This window comes from Ciona intestinalis, unplaced genomic scaffold, assembly GCF_000224145.3.
Source record: "Ciona intestinalis unplaced genomic scaffold, KH HT000068.2, whole genome shotgun sequence".
Classification (NCBI taxonomy): domain Eukaryota; kingdom Metazoa; phylum Chordata; class Ascidiacea; order Phlebobranchia; family Cionidae; genus Ciona; species Ciona intestinalis.
The window spans coordinates 239,955-257,086 of NW_004190390.2; the positions used below are offsets into that span (position 1 = coordinate 239,955).

At 35.9% G+C, this 17,132-nt stretch overlaps 2 protein-coding genes across 5 annotated transcripts in view; both read left to right on the forward strand.

Annotated features, from left to right (window-relative positions):
• The first annotated feature begins 1,217 nt into the window (after nucleotides 1–1,217).
• Nucleotides 1,218–11,195, forward strand: LOC100177786. Of its 2 annotated transcripts, XM_009862943.3 has the most exons (18): nucleotides 1,218–1,637; nucleotides 2,054–2,080; nucleotides 2,645–2,840; nucleotides 3,156–3,312; nucleotides 3,481–3,647; nucleotides 4,092–4,217; nucleotides 4,543–4,627; nucleotides 5,497–5,600; nucleotides 5,899–6,093; nucleotides 6,437–6,559; nucleotides 7,074–7,154; nucleotides 7,560–7,694; nucleotides 8,058–8,182; nucleotides 8,401–8,620; nucleotides 9,076–9,266; nucleotides 9,555–9,690; nucleotides 10,086–10,167; nucleotides 10,778–11,195. In XM_009862943.3, exons 1-18 carry the CDS (start codon nucleotides 1,524–1,526, stop codon nucleotides 10,932–10,934), a joined length of 2,421 nt encoding a protein of 806 aa, XP_009861245.1. In that variant the 5' UTR covers nucleotides 1,218–1,523; the 3' UTR covers nucleotides 10,935–11,195. The 2 variants fall into 2 exon arrangements, with proteins under 2 accessions (XP_009861245.1, XP_018670901.1); XM_018815356.2 differs by lacking the exon at nucleotides 7,074–7,154 and having other exon boundaries at nucleotides 1,220–1,637.
• A 2,242-nt stretch (nucleotides 11,196–13,437) lies between these two features.
• LOC100180139 (kelch-like protein diablo) overlaps nucleotides 13,438–17,132 on the forward strand; it is a 12,593-nt gene continuing 8,898 nt past the window's right edge. The window contains exons 1-9 of one of the 3 annotated variants that reach the window (XM_009862953.3): nucleotides 13,438–13,724; nucleotides 14,007–14,160; nucleotides 14,222–14,439; nucleotides 15,046–15,189; nucleotides 15,357–15,429; nucleotides 15,591–15,679; nucleotides 16,148–16,352; nucleotides 16,630–16,773; nucleotides 16,829–16,987. In XM_009862953.3, coding sequence (XP_009861255.2) covers nucleotides 13,500–13,724; nucleotides 14,007–14,160; nucleotides 14,222–14,439; nucleotides 15,046–15,189; nucleotides 15,357–15,429; nucleotides 15,591–15,679; nucleotides 16,148–16,352; nucleotides 16,630–16,773; nucleotides 16,829–16,987 — 1,411 coding nt within the window. In that variant the 5' untranslated portion in view covers nucleotides 13,438–13,499. The remainder of the gene's footprint in view (nucleotides 13,725–14,006; nucleotides 14,161–14,221; nucleotides 14,440–15,045; nucleotides 15,190–15,356; nucleotides 15,430–15,590; nucleotides 15,680–16,147; nucleotides 16,353–16,629; nucleotides 16,774–16,828; nucleotides 16,988–17,132) is intronic. The other 2 variants (XM_026838202.1, XM_026838201.1) reach the window with 2 other exon arrangements.

The window sequence follows — 17,132 nt, forward strand, 5'->3', positions numbered from 1 at the left end:
ATGCTGTTTTTAACACAGGAAATGCGTGCACACACAGACACAATATATTCTCTTGCTTTCAACTATGATGGCTCTCTACTGGCATCGTGTGGTGCTGATTGTTCAGTATATTGTTGGAACACCGCTACTATATCTACTACAGGTACCAGTTCTTCTATAAATGCAATCACCCGCAAAGTTACATACGTGGTAACTCGTAAGCGGGCACGAGGTGTATGAAACAGAACACTCGTCTTATAACGATTGACGACGTTGCCCGTCACATGATGATGAATAAGTTAAATTCATTCATTATTTCAGGTGATCAAAAGAACCAGCATTTAGTTGCACAGTGGAGTCTCCCAAATTCAACACAAAGTTTAATAAACGTCGATTTTAAATCGACCAATAAGTTATTTTGTTACGCTTCTGCTACGTGAATTGATTAAATTTTTATATTTTCATTTTGGATTGATCAGTTAAAGGTATAAATTACATGAAACAAATTTGTATAAAATGATTATACAGTAGGCCTCTGTGTTTCATGACGGTCCAGGTTTCATTCTTCGTCCTATTTGGGAGTAAACAAAGAATATTTACAGAATTATATTTCCGTATCCTCACGATCGAACGCCCGTGTTAAAAGGACTGTCGTTTCCCCACCCCGTGAGGATAAGTAAGTTACAATAATTCATTCATTTAACAAACTAGAGATAGATTACCAATAATCAGTTGGAAGCGTGGGTTAAACTTATATAATAATGAACTGCGTCATTTAATTACTAATATATAGTAGGGCGGGTGAGGTTGGGACACATTTAGCTCGTAATATCTAAATATCCTGATCGTGTTTTAAACAATAACCAACGGTATATGCGAGTCGTGAGGATACGGTTTTATATTTCTTTAAATGATCTTCGTTTACTACCAAATGGGACGAGAAAATAGAATGAAATGTGTCCCATCTTCCCCTCCTTACTTTACTTACTATAAAGTATAATGACAGGGAATTTTATGCAACAACAAATACGTAGCAGCTTCCTTTTAGCGATTCAGCTTGAACAATAGTGAAGTATAAACTGCAATGACGTGTTTACTATGATGGTATTTCCATAGCCACAGTAAACAATGCATGTTACGTAGTGTAAGATTTCACAGGCGTTTATGGCTATATAAAGTTTGGTATGTGCGATTTCGCTTGAAATACCGGTTTCTATTTAGTGAAAAATACTTTCTGCTGTCGCGTTATTTGAATATCAATCACCTGGTAAGCGTTATAGCGGATGTTGTGTCATAATGGACCAATCATTTCCGTTTGTGATGTCATAAGTGCCTGTCAAGTAAACAAGCCGAGCTAATTGTTATATAGCCACAGTAATAGCGATACACAATTTATTTAGTATGTGTTAAATCAGCAGAAATCGGACTACATTTTTAGGACATTTTTTTAAATTTGTTCGTGTTAAAATTGAAATGCTTCGTCAAGACAGCTGTTAGCGCTCAGTGCACGAGTTTGCGCAAGAGGAAATTATAATTTATGCTGTATGTGTACAGTGTCAACTTACAGTTTTAGTCGGAAAATTTGTACTAAGATAATGTTAAGAAAAATAAGTTTGCTATTTTTGATCTTTTGTTTACGCGGCAGAACATGTTTATCGGTAAGTACAAAAACTTAAATAAATATAGAAAGTATATGCACCTACATGGCCTAATCAATACATTTTTGAGTGGGCCATGGTACCTATGGTATGTCAGACTATCTGTGTATATAGTGGGGTAAGATGGAAACCGTTAGCGTATAACGTCCCATATTCCCCGATCGCGTTTCCAACAATTTTAACAAACCTCCTGGCAAATATTTTTTGGTTTACGGAATAATACCAGAGAATGAAAACATGAACCATCTTACCCCACTCTACCAAAAAAGTCCTATACATTAGAATCTATTTTTTCCAAGTGTTACCATTTCAACTGTGTAACGTTATTAAATATTTTTGCGAATGTAGACCTATTTTAATACAGTAGTTCAACGTTAAAACTTCGTATACAGTCATCAACTATAAATATTTTTTAGGAAAACGCAACCGAAGTGACCGATGAGGTAAGATATGCCATCACGTGATTAAAATTTGTCGCAATATGAATGTGTATACTTATTTATCCTCGCGTGGCGGGGCAACGACAATTGGAATAAAGCAGTGTTCTGTTTCATACACCTCGTGACAGCTTACGAGTTACTACGTATGTAACTTATTTATTCTCACATGGCGGGGCAACAACAGTCGGCATAACACGGGTGTTCGGTTTAATACACCCCATGCCCGCTTACAAGTTACCACATACGACGTTGTGGTAATAATGCCGATTGGAATTGTTTTTTTTATGTATGGGTGACAACAGCGTCTCGCCTTAAACCCCTACCCCACCCTATATAGTAGGGTGGGAGAAGACGGGACACCTTTTTATTCTATTTTCTTGTCCCATTTGCTATTAAACGAACAACACTCAAAGAATTATAAAACCGTATCCTCACGACTCCCATAGACCGTTGTTATTTGTTTAAAACACGATCAGGATATATAGATAATTTTTACTAAAGGTTGCCTGTCTTTCCCCACAGTACTGTATATATAATTAAAAAAAATTCCTAATCTACCTCATATAGGAGCTTGATAACGTCATGAGCTACCTTAAATCGTTCACCTCGCTAACTGTACCTGAGCCTGTAGTCGGTAGCAGCTCTAGTGGGGGCGACGGGCCAGGGATCGGCGAAAGGATGTCGAAAAAAGAATTCGCTGAATCTCCCGTTTTTATGGAGAATGTAATAATAGTCCAGGCTTCAGCTGGCATTCCTCAAACAGGTATATGATGCAGTTTTGTTTTAAACACTTTTTTACAATTACGCAAAGAATTAACGTTTTTTTTTTATCCTAAGGATTCTATAGTCGATTTTATTTTAACTTTACCGTCTCTTGGGTTACTGTAGCAAAGGTCGGAGTAAGATACAAAATCGTAAAAATGCAAGGTATTGGTAAAACGGCAGTCGATATACCAACCTTGTGAATAAGTAAATATTCTTTGTTAACCACCAAATAGAACGCGAAAAAAAGATTAAAAACATCCTACCCCACTTTACCATAAAATAAAAAATGACCCCCTCCCTCAATTTTTTTCAGGCAAGATTGACCGTAACTTAATACAAACGATGGGAAAATCGAGATGCGGGATGAGCGACCCTCCTCCTCCGGGAAGTGGAGTCGCTTTTTATACAGAGCAGAGCACCTGGAGAACGAAACGGAACCCAAGGACCCAAAAATACGAGCTCAATTATTCGTAAGTTATTTTCCAAGTTTTACATACCTCGAAACTGGTAACACAGTTTAAAGTAGACCATATTTCTATTCGTGTTTTACCAAATAACGATTGAAACGCATTTACATAACATATCGTGTCTCTTTATTACCGCATCATATATATTTCTTATCGGGAATTGTTTCTTAGATTCTTCCCAAACACATATCCAAGCGACGGTAGCATCAGTCGCACTGATATAGAGAAGGGTATAACAGCAGCCATGTGTTTGTGGGAAATGAATTCAAATGTTCGTTTCACTGGCAACCTTGGGCCAGGTGTTTCCTCTGCCGATGTCACGATATCGTTTGGAAGAAGTAAGTTTTACTGTAAAGGTGGCTGTACACAGTATCTGGCATGTGAATTCGCTTGGGAAGTCGTATGCAAACCCGTGTCCAATTCCGCATGCGGCAGCGAAATCCGGACAAAACAGACAAAACGGACGAATTCCGGATACTGTGTACAGCCACCTATTAATTAGTGTATTTCTGTCCGGCGTCGTGGCTCAGTGGTTAGAGCGCTTGCATCTGGACCTGATAATACGAATTCCATGCTTGATGTTGTTAGCATTGTGCACCTTTGTTTTAGACAATAAACGGCTATTTTACCAACACAGTGCATACTAATGGGTTGTCTGTACCAAATATACAAAAAAATTACGACAAAGTTACAAGCAGTTATTTAGTAAGCAGAAGCGAGGTGTCTGAAACCGAACACTAGTGTTATAACCACTGTAGGTAAATATCCTATTTTAAATATAGGAGACCATGGAGATCCTTATCCATTCGACGGCAAAGGAAAAACCCTTGCTCATGCCTTCTACCCAGAAAGTGGGAAGCTTCATTTTGATTTAGACGAACCTTGGTTTCTATCTATGAACAATAACAGTACGTGGAAGCCTAATGTATTATAGTAGGGTGGGGGAAGATGGTATATTTTTACTTGCTAAAAGGTGTCCCATTCCCCCCCACTCTACTATACTATAATAAATAAGATGAGACACCTTTAGCACATATTATTAAAATATCATGATCGTGTTTTAATCAATTAACAACGGTTTATGGGAATCGTGAGGATACGGTTTTATAATTCTTTGAATTTTCATTGCCACCTACTAAATGGGATAAGAAAATGAATAAAAATGTGTCCCATCATCCCTTCCCAATAGATATAAATGAAACTTTTTTCTTACCGTGGCATTTATAAACACAGACCAAAGAAGGAAAAAGGACATATTTACAGTGGCTGCCCACGAACTCGGGCATACGCTTGGTCTGGCTCATTCTGAAGTCAGAGGGTAAGTTTGTGATACAAAAGAATGAATGCGACTTAGATTCGTGTGGCGGGGTATGAACAGCTGTTATAACACGGGTGTTTTGTTTCATCCACCTTATGCTCGCTTACGAGTTACCATGTATTTAACTTTGTAGGTATTTTTACTACTAAGTTAAAGCAATTTTCCTGCCTAAAGGACACGTAAACCCACAAAGATAGCAGCGTTAAACCTTCCATATATGGTTTTGAGGTGAATGCGCTAACTAATTCGGTTTACTGATGTATCTATAAACGTGCTGGTATATAGGTCCAATAACATAGTTAACTAACACCGACAATGGGACGTTTTATAAAGAATGCATCCTATGTATGGTATGTCATATTGTGTTTACAATATATCGAAAATATATATCCATTGTGGTTAGTAAATTACGTTGCGCAAGAATATAAACAGTAAGCAGAACGACGATACGTTATGCTGTTGAAGAAGTTCTACTTATTTAGATTCTTATACTCATGTGACGTTTCACCTGTTTACCTTAAACTAACACCGAGGAACAATGGACAATGGACAGCGCACATGCCTATATATAGTCTATAGACTCTATAGAGGTTACCGATTTAATAGGCGCTGTTACCATTGTAAGCGTATGTGTTGTTTGGTAAGACAGCACTTACCGGTAATGCCTCTAACCCAGTAATCCCTTACGGGTTGGACTATACAAAAAAAATCAAAAATAGTCACCCACAAAGTACATGGTAACTTGTAAGGTGACCGCACGAGGTGTATGAAACAGAACACCCGTGTTATAAAGACTATTTTCAAACCATGCGAAGATAAAACAAGTTACATTATTTCTTTCTTTATTTATTCGTTGCATTTATTCGCAGTTCACTGATGGCACCGTACTACCTGTTCACCACGTCATTTGAAAACTACTTATTGCCCAGAGATGACACGTTAGGAATACAGAGCATGTACGGCAGGAGAATAGGTAAGTTTTGTTTTTACAATAATTCAATATTCCCCGTTACGCGTGGGTCTCGCCTTTAATGCAGTACGTTGGGTTAAGATGCCAAGTATTTTTATTCTATTTTATCATCTTTTTTGGTAGTAAACACAGAATATTTATATAATTATATAACCGTATTATCCTTGCGAACTAAAAGTGTGTTGTTAATAGTTAATAACACGATTATAAAATCTGAAATATTTTGTGCTTTCCATCATCTTAGTAATATGCATACAAGTGTTAAATAAACATGGAGTTTATTCTTTTGCTCTAATCCCAGGATCGGTAGCCTTGAACGACAGAAACTCAGCATGTTACCAGCTTCGAAGTTTATATGGGGCAGAAACGGCGGGTTCTACACAAACAAATAGACCTGTACCCCCACCTACGACAACAACAGCAACAACAACCACAACGACTACAACGGCACAGCCATCACGCAACAACAACAACAACAACGTACCTTCTACTGCAAGTAAGTTTTATTTAAAAGGAGGCAGTTTGAAATCCGGTGCCTTATAGGGCCGCGCTTACTTCTAGCCCAGCAGAGGTTAGTCTCGAGGCTCGCTGCTAATACCATTGTGGGCATATGTGTCAATAGAAGACTCCCTTAACCGCAATTGTTCTAACCCAGTGGTCATTTGGATGACTAAATTGTCAGCAACAATATGTAAATAAACACATTAACAAAATCACCCATAAAGTTACATACGTGATAACTTATAAGCGGAACAAGATATAAACAGAACACCAGTGCTATAACGACTGTCACTGCCCCCGCCCCGTGAAAACTAAACCCCCCAACCTGTTTTCTTTAGCACTTTGCGTGGACAGGCTGTCCCGATGCAGCACTTACAAGCGCAAAAGATATTGCACCTTACCACAATACCGCTCAGCAATGGCAAGACAGTGCCCCAAAACCTGCAACATGTGTGTTAGAGGTAAGAAAATGTTTCTATTGGAAAATACTGTCAAAAAACAGTATAGAACACATGCTTCTATACTTTAAATACAATCTGTATTTAAAACCTTTAACATTTAATCACTACCCCGATTTAATCACTTGCAAACTTCAATGATCGACACCTAAAACCTGCGTTTAAATTCAACTTTAAAATAGCTTGTAACAACTTTTTTCCATACGTATACCCATATATAGCAAAAAGCATATTTTCAAACCGAGAACGCTTTATATATAGTATATATGTAAGATGTTATTTATAACTCGATTGTTACTTGACTCCAAAATAGCGTTGTTAATTGTTCAAAGCACGATTAGAAAATATGGGATTGGTGCCAACGGTATACCATCTTACCCCACAGTACTCTACCCACCTACATTCCTATAGGCCCATGGTATTGGCCTTACTGTAGACCGTGTATGTGGTAGGCCATATATCCCTGAATATATAGTTGTTTTCATTGAACATTTATCATGAAAAAGTCGATATTTAGGTCGAAGTATTCAGTTATTCAAGCACATCAATTCGACACTGCCAACAATGGCAATACCCACCGCTACCACTACTGCGATAGGTATAAATAGGTGGCGGTGAAGATTTAGTTCACATGGTGCTTTATATGTACAATGAAATATAAATATGGTGCTTTATTAATCGATGCATGCAAGGTGTTAAAATTATAGATTAAGAAAACGGTGATTGAACTGTAAATTCATAACTTGTATGAATGAACGTAATCTTTTATCCTTGCGTGACGGGGCAGTGACAATCGTTATGACGGAGTGTTCTGTTGCATACACCTCGGTTATGGCACAGGTGTTCGGTTTTATACATCGTATCTGCTTACTAGTTCCTACATATGTAACTTTGTGGGTGATTATTTTGGTATTTTTTTTGCATTGCAAACACTTTGAACAACCCTTAAGTGACCACTGGGATGTGAAATTGACTTCATTAACTAACAACTCATATATAATAGGCGAAGCCCCATGCGAGGACAACCCCACGTACGCAGTTTACTGTGCGAGCTGGAAAAGACAGAAGTTATGTACTCATCCCCAACAAGTGCGTGCCATGGCTAACTATTGCAAGAAAACATGTGGTCTCTGTCCAGGTATGAAATGATTATATTAACTGCTTTTGCGTCTTCGGTCACGTCAACAAACAATGGAATAGTTTAGACAAAGTAAAAAAAGGAGAGTAACGGCATGACAACGGTCTTTATAACACATTTATAAATAAAAAAAGAAATTAGTAAAAAAATCACAAAATGTCTGTAGCCCCGATACTCTGGATTCCCTGAAAGAGTGTTGTTAATTATTACCACTAGGAAATATTGGATCTGAAGCAATCGATTCTTACCCTAAAGTGTATAACAGCAGTGGCAATCTGGAACGATTATTCACTAATTTTGATGGTTTTAGTTAATATAGCGAAGTCGTTTATAGCAATAATCTAAACGTTTATTTTATTATAGTTGTTGTGGACCACAAACCTTCTCCTGCGGCCATACCTACTGACTCAGTTTGCAGTATTACAAAGTTCGATACCATTATGACCCTACGCGCCAACTCTGGACTTTTCTATGCTTATTTTTTAAAGGTAAACAAGGGATAAGTGCTAGTTTATGAAAACATTACGCTAAAGTAAGACAAACACGTTATCACATTATAAGTTGTGGTAACCCGTTAGCGAACATGGGGTGTATGAAACAGAACACTCATGTTATAACGACTGTCGTTGCTCTTCCACGCAGGGATAAATAAATTACAATCGATGATTTCTTCTTTCCTTGATAACTTATTTGTTTTCTAAATTAGGATGACTATGTTTTCCCAATGGAGGTATCGGTACAACAGGCGGGCTCTTACAGTTTATTAAACGAAACGTACCAACTTGGTGACAGACTTCGGTGGCGATATGACCCTAAGACTATAAAAAGAGGAATGATCAAATACAACAAAGCGCCTTACTTTACGAGGAGTGGAAAGATACACGCGCTGATGAAGGCGCCGTCCTTTATCCTTGCATTTGGCGGAAGTAAGTTTAAACGTAATTAAAATAGGTATGTGTTGGAATAAGATGTGGTTTATGGTTTTATTCTCTTTCATTGTCTCATTTAGTAGTAAGCAAGGAATAGTTACTCATGTATATAACCGTAGCCCGCGACTTTGGAAGAGCGTTGGTAATTGTTTAAAACACGATCAGAAAATATGGAATGTTATGTTCTAACAATCTAACAGTATCCATCTGACGCCACAGAATTATGCATTGTAGGGTGGGGGAAGATGGGTCATATTTTCATTCTATTTTCTCGTCCCATTTGATAGTTAACAAAGAACATTCGAAGAATTATAAAAACCGTATCCTCACGACTCCTATAGACCGTTGTTGATTGTTTAAAACACGATAAAGATATTTGGATATTATGTGCTGAAGGTCTCCATCTTCCCCCATTCTGCTATATATAGTTCTGTAAATATACCCTTTTACAGACAACGTAGTGGACGAGTACAGAGAAGACGGCCCACACCACAATTTTGCTGGAAGGTACTTAGTTGGAGAAGCATTCACAGGTTACCCACATCATACAGTGGATGCAACGTACACTGAGTACATGGTTATAAACAGGGAGGCAGTGTTGGTTTACACTCTGTTTTACGGGGACAAGATATGGCAGTTTCAGGTGTGTATGTTTAGATTAATAGGAATTACCCCTATTCGGTGGATTTTGTTTTATTATAAAACAGCCGACGTTTCGACACCCCATACGATAAGACAAATATTTAATAAAATTATAACCCACAACTTGGGTTACTACGTTATATACGTGGTAACTCGGAAGCGGGCATGAAATGTATGAAACAAAAGACCTGTGTTCTAACATTTATTGTGTTCTGCCATACGAGAGATAAATACGTTTCATATATTATTTCATTCATTCATTTTGTCAACTTAATTATTCGTTTTATAGGAAAGAAAAACGATACTGGATTCAGGTAGCAATCGGAACCGTGTGTTTGATCCTCTGCCAGGAAGAAGTGGAATCCTTACAAAGCAATGGAAAGGAGTATATGCTTGTAATGTAGATGCAGTTATAGAATACCAAAGTAAGAGATATTCATTTATAATGTGTTAAATTGAAAACACACTTGGTGCAATATATAGAAGATTGGGTTAAGGTGGTTTATGTTTGTTCTCCAATTGTATAACTGTAACCTCACAAGTGTTAATAAAAGCACCATACGAAATATGGAACATTATTTGATAACCGGATGTTATGTCATTTATGTATTATATAAGCCAAACATTGCCTAAATCCCAGGGCTCGTGGCTAGCCATGCAGCAAGACCTCACGTCTTGCTCATATAAAATATACGTGTAAATCAGAACACTCGTGTTATAACGATTGTCGTTGCCCCACTAGCATGAGGAAATAAGCTTCATTCATTCATCGATACCAATGCGTGTTTAAACACTTTATCCGCTACGTTCATTGTTGCAGGAATTCCCTATTACGTCAAAGGAAATACTTTCTGGCCAGCAACCAACGAAACAGAAGCGATAGCAAGAGACCTGACGTATAAGTGAGTTACCTACCATGATTATAATGTGACGCACTGAATGTTTTGTATATGCGTGTACTTCCGACGCCGTGGCACAGTGGTTTGTTCATTTGCCTTCCACGGCTTCGACGCTTTTGCCTTCCACGGCTTGACGCCTTCCACGGCTTGACGCTTCCACGGCTTGAATACGCTGCTACCATTGTGGGTGTATATAGTAGGGTGGGGGAAGATGGGACACCTTTTCGTTTAGTTTTCTCTTTTTATTTGGTAGTAAACAAAGAACATTCTATGAATTATAAAACCGTATCTTCACGACTTCCACAGACCGCTGTTAATTGTTTAAAACACGATCAGGCTATTTGGATTTTATTTGTTAAAGGTGTCCCATCTTTCCCCACTCTACTATATATCTTTGCGCAAGACGCTTAACGGCAATTGCCTTAACCCAGTGACCAACATCGGGTTGTCTAAATTCTTAGCCATTCACAAACTTATACATGTGGTAACTTATAAGCAGCACGAGGTGTATGAAGCAGAACATCAGTGTTATAACGACAATCGATGCCCCGCCACGCGGGGATAAATAAAACACCATCATTCCCATTCAACATATACATTCTTTTCTTACCAGTTTATTGCGATGTTGGCGATATCCTCCAGAAACACCAGTAGTCCCGAAAATGTGCGGAAGATCGGCTTCACCCCGAAACCCAAATTCGTCTTCTTCAGTCAGATGCCAATTCCCACATTTTGTTATCGCCTTAATACTGTTCCTGTTATTTAACTAAGTTGAAATTTATTTAAACTATAGACAGATTTTGGTGAAAGAAGATTTTTTATCAAAAAAATTGTTCCTTGTTTCTCTGTATTATTATTTTGCCAATTTGTCCTAATCACTGTGTGTCTTGCTCGTATTTGCGCTTATATTTATCCGTGTTTTATTTTCTATATTCATGTTATTATTATTTGATTGGGTGTCCACAGTACTCTTGCTTCTTAACTTGTTGCACATTCGGATCTTGTAAAATATACATTCTGATACATTTTGAGACTATTTGTCTGACGATCATCGTAGAGCACATATAAGAAGTTTAAGCAGGCACGGGATGTATGAAACAAAGCAACTGTGGCACAACGACTGTCATTGCTCGTCAGGTGTGATAAAACAAGTACACTATTTCATGAATTTATTGATTTTCACTTAATAAATAAAGCTAACACATATAGAATTTGCTAACACAAACACTCAAGCACGTTTTTTTGTTCCTGATTCAGGTCAAAATGCGCAGTGAATTTGGACATACAGGGTCAATTTTACGAAAATAATCACCCAGTTAGCTTCGGTATTATGATACTGTACCATGGAACCGTGGCATTACAGTATTCTTTAGCTGTTGAATACCACTTCCATGCGGTTCCAAAGTTTTACAACGAACATTTACAAATGTTTTTTGTTAATCTTTTTATAATCAATCGTGCTTATTCATTAAAGCTATGCCTCTTGTTACCACAGCCCAAGAGAATATTTTCTTTCCCGGGTGATTCCCCGAAATATATTGTACCTTTAGTTGGATTCGTTTCTTTTTTACAGTCAAGACAAAGTTACAGGAAACAGTTTAAATGTATAGTACTGTGGGGTACGATGTTAAAAATTGCGTTTTAACAATTATCAACGCTTTTTTAAAGTAGTGAGGCTACGGTTTTATAATTCTTTAAATGTTCATTGTCTTCTACCAAATTGGGACGAAAAAGAGAATCTTACCTCAATCTACTATATATATGCTTTTATAACAAGGTGTGAAGTAAAGTTTTATGCAGCAGTTAAAAATAACTGATATTAGTTCTAAGTAGGCTATAAGTAGTGAGTGGCTCTACATACAGGATACAAGTGACTATCATTTTTCGTTTAAATATGGTAATGCCAGGTGGTCATTATACTTGTTCCAACCTTCTGCGCATGCGCAATAGCGCCCGGTACAAATATATCGGTCGAACCGAATATACTAGGACACCACAACCAGCACAAATCGCTATCTTGCGTTAAACTATTTATTTGGAATCCAGATAATTGCCATCGCATGTACTTTTAACAACATTCGTTAATTAATATATCTGTTCCTTTCTGAAATAATCAATGATCTAAGATTTATTATGAATTTTTTATGATGACTTCACAAAAAAATATGAATATGAAGATAATTTCATACTGCACAAACTTCCTAAAAAGGTTTTGGTCTAGCTGCTATGCTGCTTGCAAAAATCCAATTAAGTGAGACCTGGTCAAAAGTTGAAAAATTAAAAAAGAGTCTCTCATTCAAAGGGTTAATTATTAACAGTGTTATCGCTGCGTCACTGGTTAGATATTGACTTGTTATTCAACATCGGCATGGGCTACAGATCCAGTTTAAGTTTATGGCACAGTTTAAACTCGCATTATAATACTGTACTGTACTAGTCAATTATTTGTGATATACTAGAAAATGTTTTGTGTATGTAACAGTATTTATTATCTGTTAAGCGCCAGAGTGGAAGAAAAAGTTTCTTAATCTTTTGTCCCGTTTGTGAGTTTAATTTATTTCATACAGTACAGACCAACGTCACTATTATAGGTAGTATAAATATGTTGCTCAAACTAAAGAGAAATAATATACCATTAATATACCAGTATTTAAACGCTTTAGCTCAGGCAAAATAGAGCACGGCTCGAGTGTTAGCGTGGTTAATATGTGGTTAACAAAGGATAACAAACCTTATTTGTGTTTTTATGCCTAGTATTGGTTTAACCCGCTTGAACTAGTACTATACTGTAATTTTTACCAAATATTAAGTTTTATGCGCCGGTTAAACATCTTCGGTATTATATATGTAAACTAGTGTATTTAGCATCGGCAGTGTTGAGGTGCTGTAGTTGGCACACCTGACTTTAGTTTAGACTTTAGAGAATATGGGTTCAAGGCTTGTTGTTTTTACGATTGTGACTGTTATCATATGCGTTACATTTCAAAACTTTTAGTAAAATCTAGAATGACATTTCTGTAATGCAGTTTCACTCATAGTTGTCAAAAATAGGGAACCTCGTTGAATATTGCAGTGAATGCAATATACTTTAGTTCTGCTTATTTGTATAGACATATAACTGTGGGGCAAACCCTTTTTTTAGTGTAAATCACATAGTGTTAGCCTGCTTTAACAATTGGGGAAATATGTTACCCCAGACACCCCTAATGTTACACCTATGCATGTTATTATCTGCATATGTTACATACAAGTTCGTATTGAAAAAGTCTTTATCCATTAAGGTAGGAAAAAAGTAGAATTATATTTGTAAATCATACAAGAAGACAAATATTAAAATGGCCATGGCAGAAACATCATTTTCACTAAGTGGAACATCTTCAGTTAAAGAACAAACACACAATATTGATCAGGCATCTGATCTTCTTTCATTTGCCAACAAGTCACGACAAGATGGTCGTTTTAATGACATCATCATTCGTGTTGGAGAAAAAAACATTCGAGCAAACAAGATGGTTCTTTCTTGCTATTCCAAATATTTCAACACCATGTTTAACACTGAGGTACACATGTTATTGAATGTTTCTATTTTTAGAGAAATATAACTAAGTTATTACTATGTTTTTCTTTAAATTTTAACGGTGTATATACTTCACTGAACTACAAATATTGTGATATTCATTATTTTATTTAAAAAGTTTTCCTTCAAGTCCTTGATTGCATTTTTACCAGTTATAATTTTAGGTGGTTCCTAGTCTACAATTTGATGATGTTATGTTATTGTGTTGTGAATTTATTCCAGTGAGTCAATAAACAAAACAAGTATTAACAAAATATTGTTTCAGATGGAAGAAAAATATAAAGATGTTGTGGACGTTCAAGCTGTAGATGTGGAAAGTGCGGAGAAACTTGTTGATTTTATGTACACAGGAAAAATCAACATCAACACCAACAATGTGTGCGACCTTCTTGCAGTTTCTGATTTTCTGCACATACCTTGTATGTATAACACTTATCAAAAACTATTTTCGTTTTTTAAAGTTATTGTACCTGTTTTCAGCTGTCAGAAAACTTTGCATTGAATATTTGTTGACAACAATCACACTACAAAATTGCTTCACAATTCAAGCTTTGGCCGACTATTTCACAATTCCTCAGATAACTGAGAAATTCAACAACTTTGTTGTTGAAAATTATCAACAAGTTGTTTCTGGTGATCATTTCAAGAAACTTTCAAAAGATAATGTTATGAAGTTATTACAATCAACACATGACAAAGTTAGTTTACAGTATAATTATTGGGTTGAATATTGTATGTTTATGATCATTCAAGTGTCCCCTGCCAGAGGTAATGGGTTCAAAGCTTGTCATTGTAACTGTATGTGTCCTTAGGCAAGACACTTAACGGCAATTGCTCCAACCCAGTGATCACTAATGGTTTGTCCTAATTATCAGCAACGACAGCAACACATAAAAAAAATAAATAAACACATACTAAGTAACATACTTGGTAACTCGTACGCTGGCACGATGTGTATGTAAGAAACAAAACACCCCTGTTACAATGACTGTCGTGTCCCGGCCACAAGAGGATAATGCAAGTTACTTTCAAGTAGTGACAAACTGGTTTATTGAGTATATTGCATAAAATAAGTAACACTTTCATCTAATCTATAGTGTCTTTCTTATAAAACTTAACTTATAATTGCCTACTGTTTGCTTGTATTGACTTTATTTTTTTTAATTCTCATTTTTATTTATTCATAAAAATAGTTCAATAATGACTCACCATCAGTGAATGGCAATGTACCAAAATAAATCATTGAAGTAATAATGATATGTATCAGGTATAAACAAAGAGATAAATAGCAAAACATTTTTCAGGTTTCTCCAGATTTGGTTTACACTGCTGTTATGAACTGGTTGAAGTTTGATTTGGCTTCAAATGAAAGTTACTTAAGTGAACTTTTAAAGTTTGTTGAATTTTATGAAATGACACCAAAGATGCTTAAAGAGGTCTCTTTTGAGGTAATTACAAGTTTAAATCATACAGAAAAAAAGATATCCATAATATAACATATTTAGTGTTAGTAACTCATAAGAGGTTATATATTCAAGGTACCTAACCAAGTAATTATCTTCTTTTATTTAATTATCACAGATTACAAAAAGTATTAATTTTAAATACTATTCAGCCTCTTATTCAAAAACTTCGTGGAACTGACTGTTCATTCTATGATGCTTTGGTGCAACATGCAAATAAAACAGGTTTTTGTTTGTTCTATGAATATACAAATTAAAATGTCATTGTAAATTTTTAATCTTTCTGATTTAAATTGTGAAACAGGATTGTTTCAAATTAGCACTTATTAAAATTTTGTTTAAAGTACGTCACAAGTGTTTGTTTCCCAACATAAATCATTCTTTAGAGAAATCCCTGATATCACTTGGTGGAACAGAAACTTTAACCAAAGTAACAAAGTTTGATTTACAAACAAAACAATGGAGTCAACTTCCAGTAAGTTAAATGTTTGTTTCATATCAGTAAAGAAAAATGGAAATAATATATTCATTGCTATTCACAACAGTCACAATCCCGTTACATTTTCAGAGAACAAAATTGTGACCGTTTTATTTGTCTGAGTGTTAACTTAACTGACAGTTAATTTGGGTGACAGTTTTAAAAGATTACGTAAAATTTTGAATTTATTTTGATGCCTAACCAACTTTTTGAGTGTATATAGTCAAGATTATGTCGACCAAGCTACATTTTGTGAAATTAATGCTGATCTATTAAAAATTCTTTGCAAGTGGAGGAATGCTTAAGGTTAAATCTTTCTTTAGCTAAGCTTATTATTTTGTACACTGGATTTAAAATCAAGACCTGGCTTCTTTAAAAAGATTGTAACATATTTTTGCACCTAATCTTTTTTAATTATCGTTATAATTGGTGAGATGCAAACTAAGAGTTGGATATATTTTTTAGAGTTTGCCAATTGGTCGAGATGCAGCAGCAGCTGTTGTCATCGATGATGTTCTGTATCATCTTGCAGGACGTTTACAAACTGATGGTAAAAATACGACAACTAACATTGTTCATCGAATGAAATTAAAGGAAAAAGTTTTAAAATGGGAGAAGGTAGCTTCAATGAATGTAGCAAGATTAGTGTTTGGTGCTGCTGTTTTAAATGGTAAGTTTCCTGTGCTTCTTTTTAATTTTTCAAAGCTGCCTTACATTATGTCACTTTTATACAAAGAAATAATAGTTTAAGAATCACTGCATCAACATCAATGCAACAAACGGTTACAAAAGCTTAATCGATAAATAGTATAGTAATAAGACACAATATTTACAATAACGCTCTGTAATAATAATATGTATTGTGGATAAAATACTATCAGGTATGTACATTAGATTATATAACCTATCTATTACAAACACACAGGGTTTGACTATTTATAACCTAGGTGTCATCTTTGTATTTGGTGGAACTGATGAAAATAATAAAAGCGTTTCAACTGGAGAATCTTATGTTGTTCCACTTAACAAGTGGATTCAACTTAAACCAATGAAGGTCGTCAGAAGTGGTCATTGTTTGGTTGCTCACAATGGTTATTGCGATAACAAATATTGTTTCATTTTATTTAATACTTTAATGTTAACCAGGATATTTATATTCACTTGGTGGACATGATGGGCAACAAGTTATATCTTCAGTTGAAAGATATGATCCATCATCAGATGAATGGAAAGATGTTGCTTCAATGCAAACACCACGACGTTGGTTTGCTGCTGTGGTGCTTAACAATGCTATTTATTCTATTGGTAAGTATGTTTACATCCATTAAAAACATCTATATTTAATGCATTTCGGCGCCATGGCATATCAGTTCGGCGCCATGGCGTATTGGTTAGCGCGCCTGCTGGTAACCATTAGGTAATGGGTTCAAGGCTCGCCGCTGCTACCATT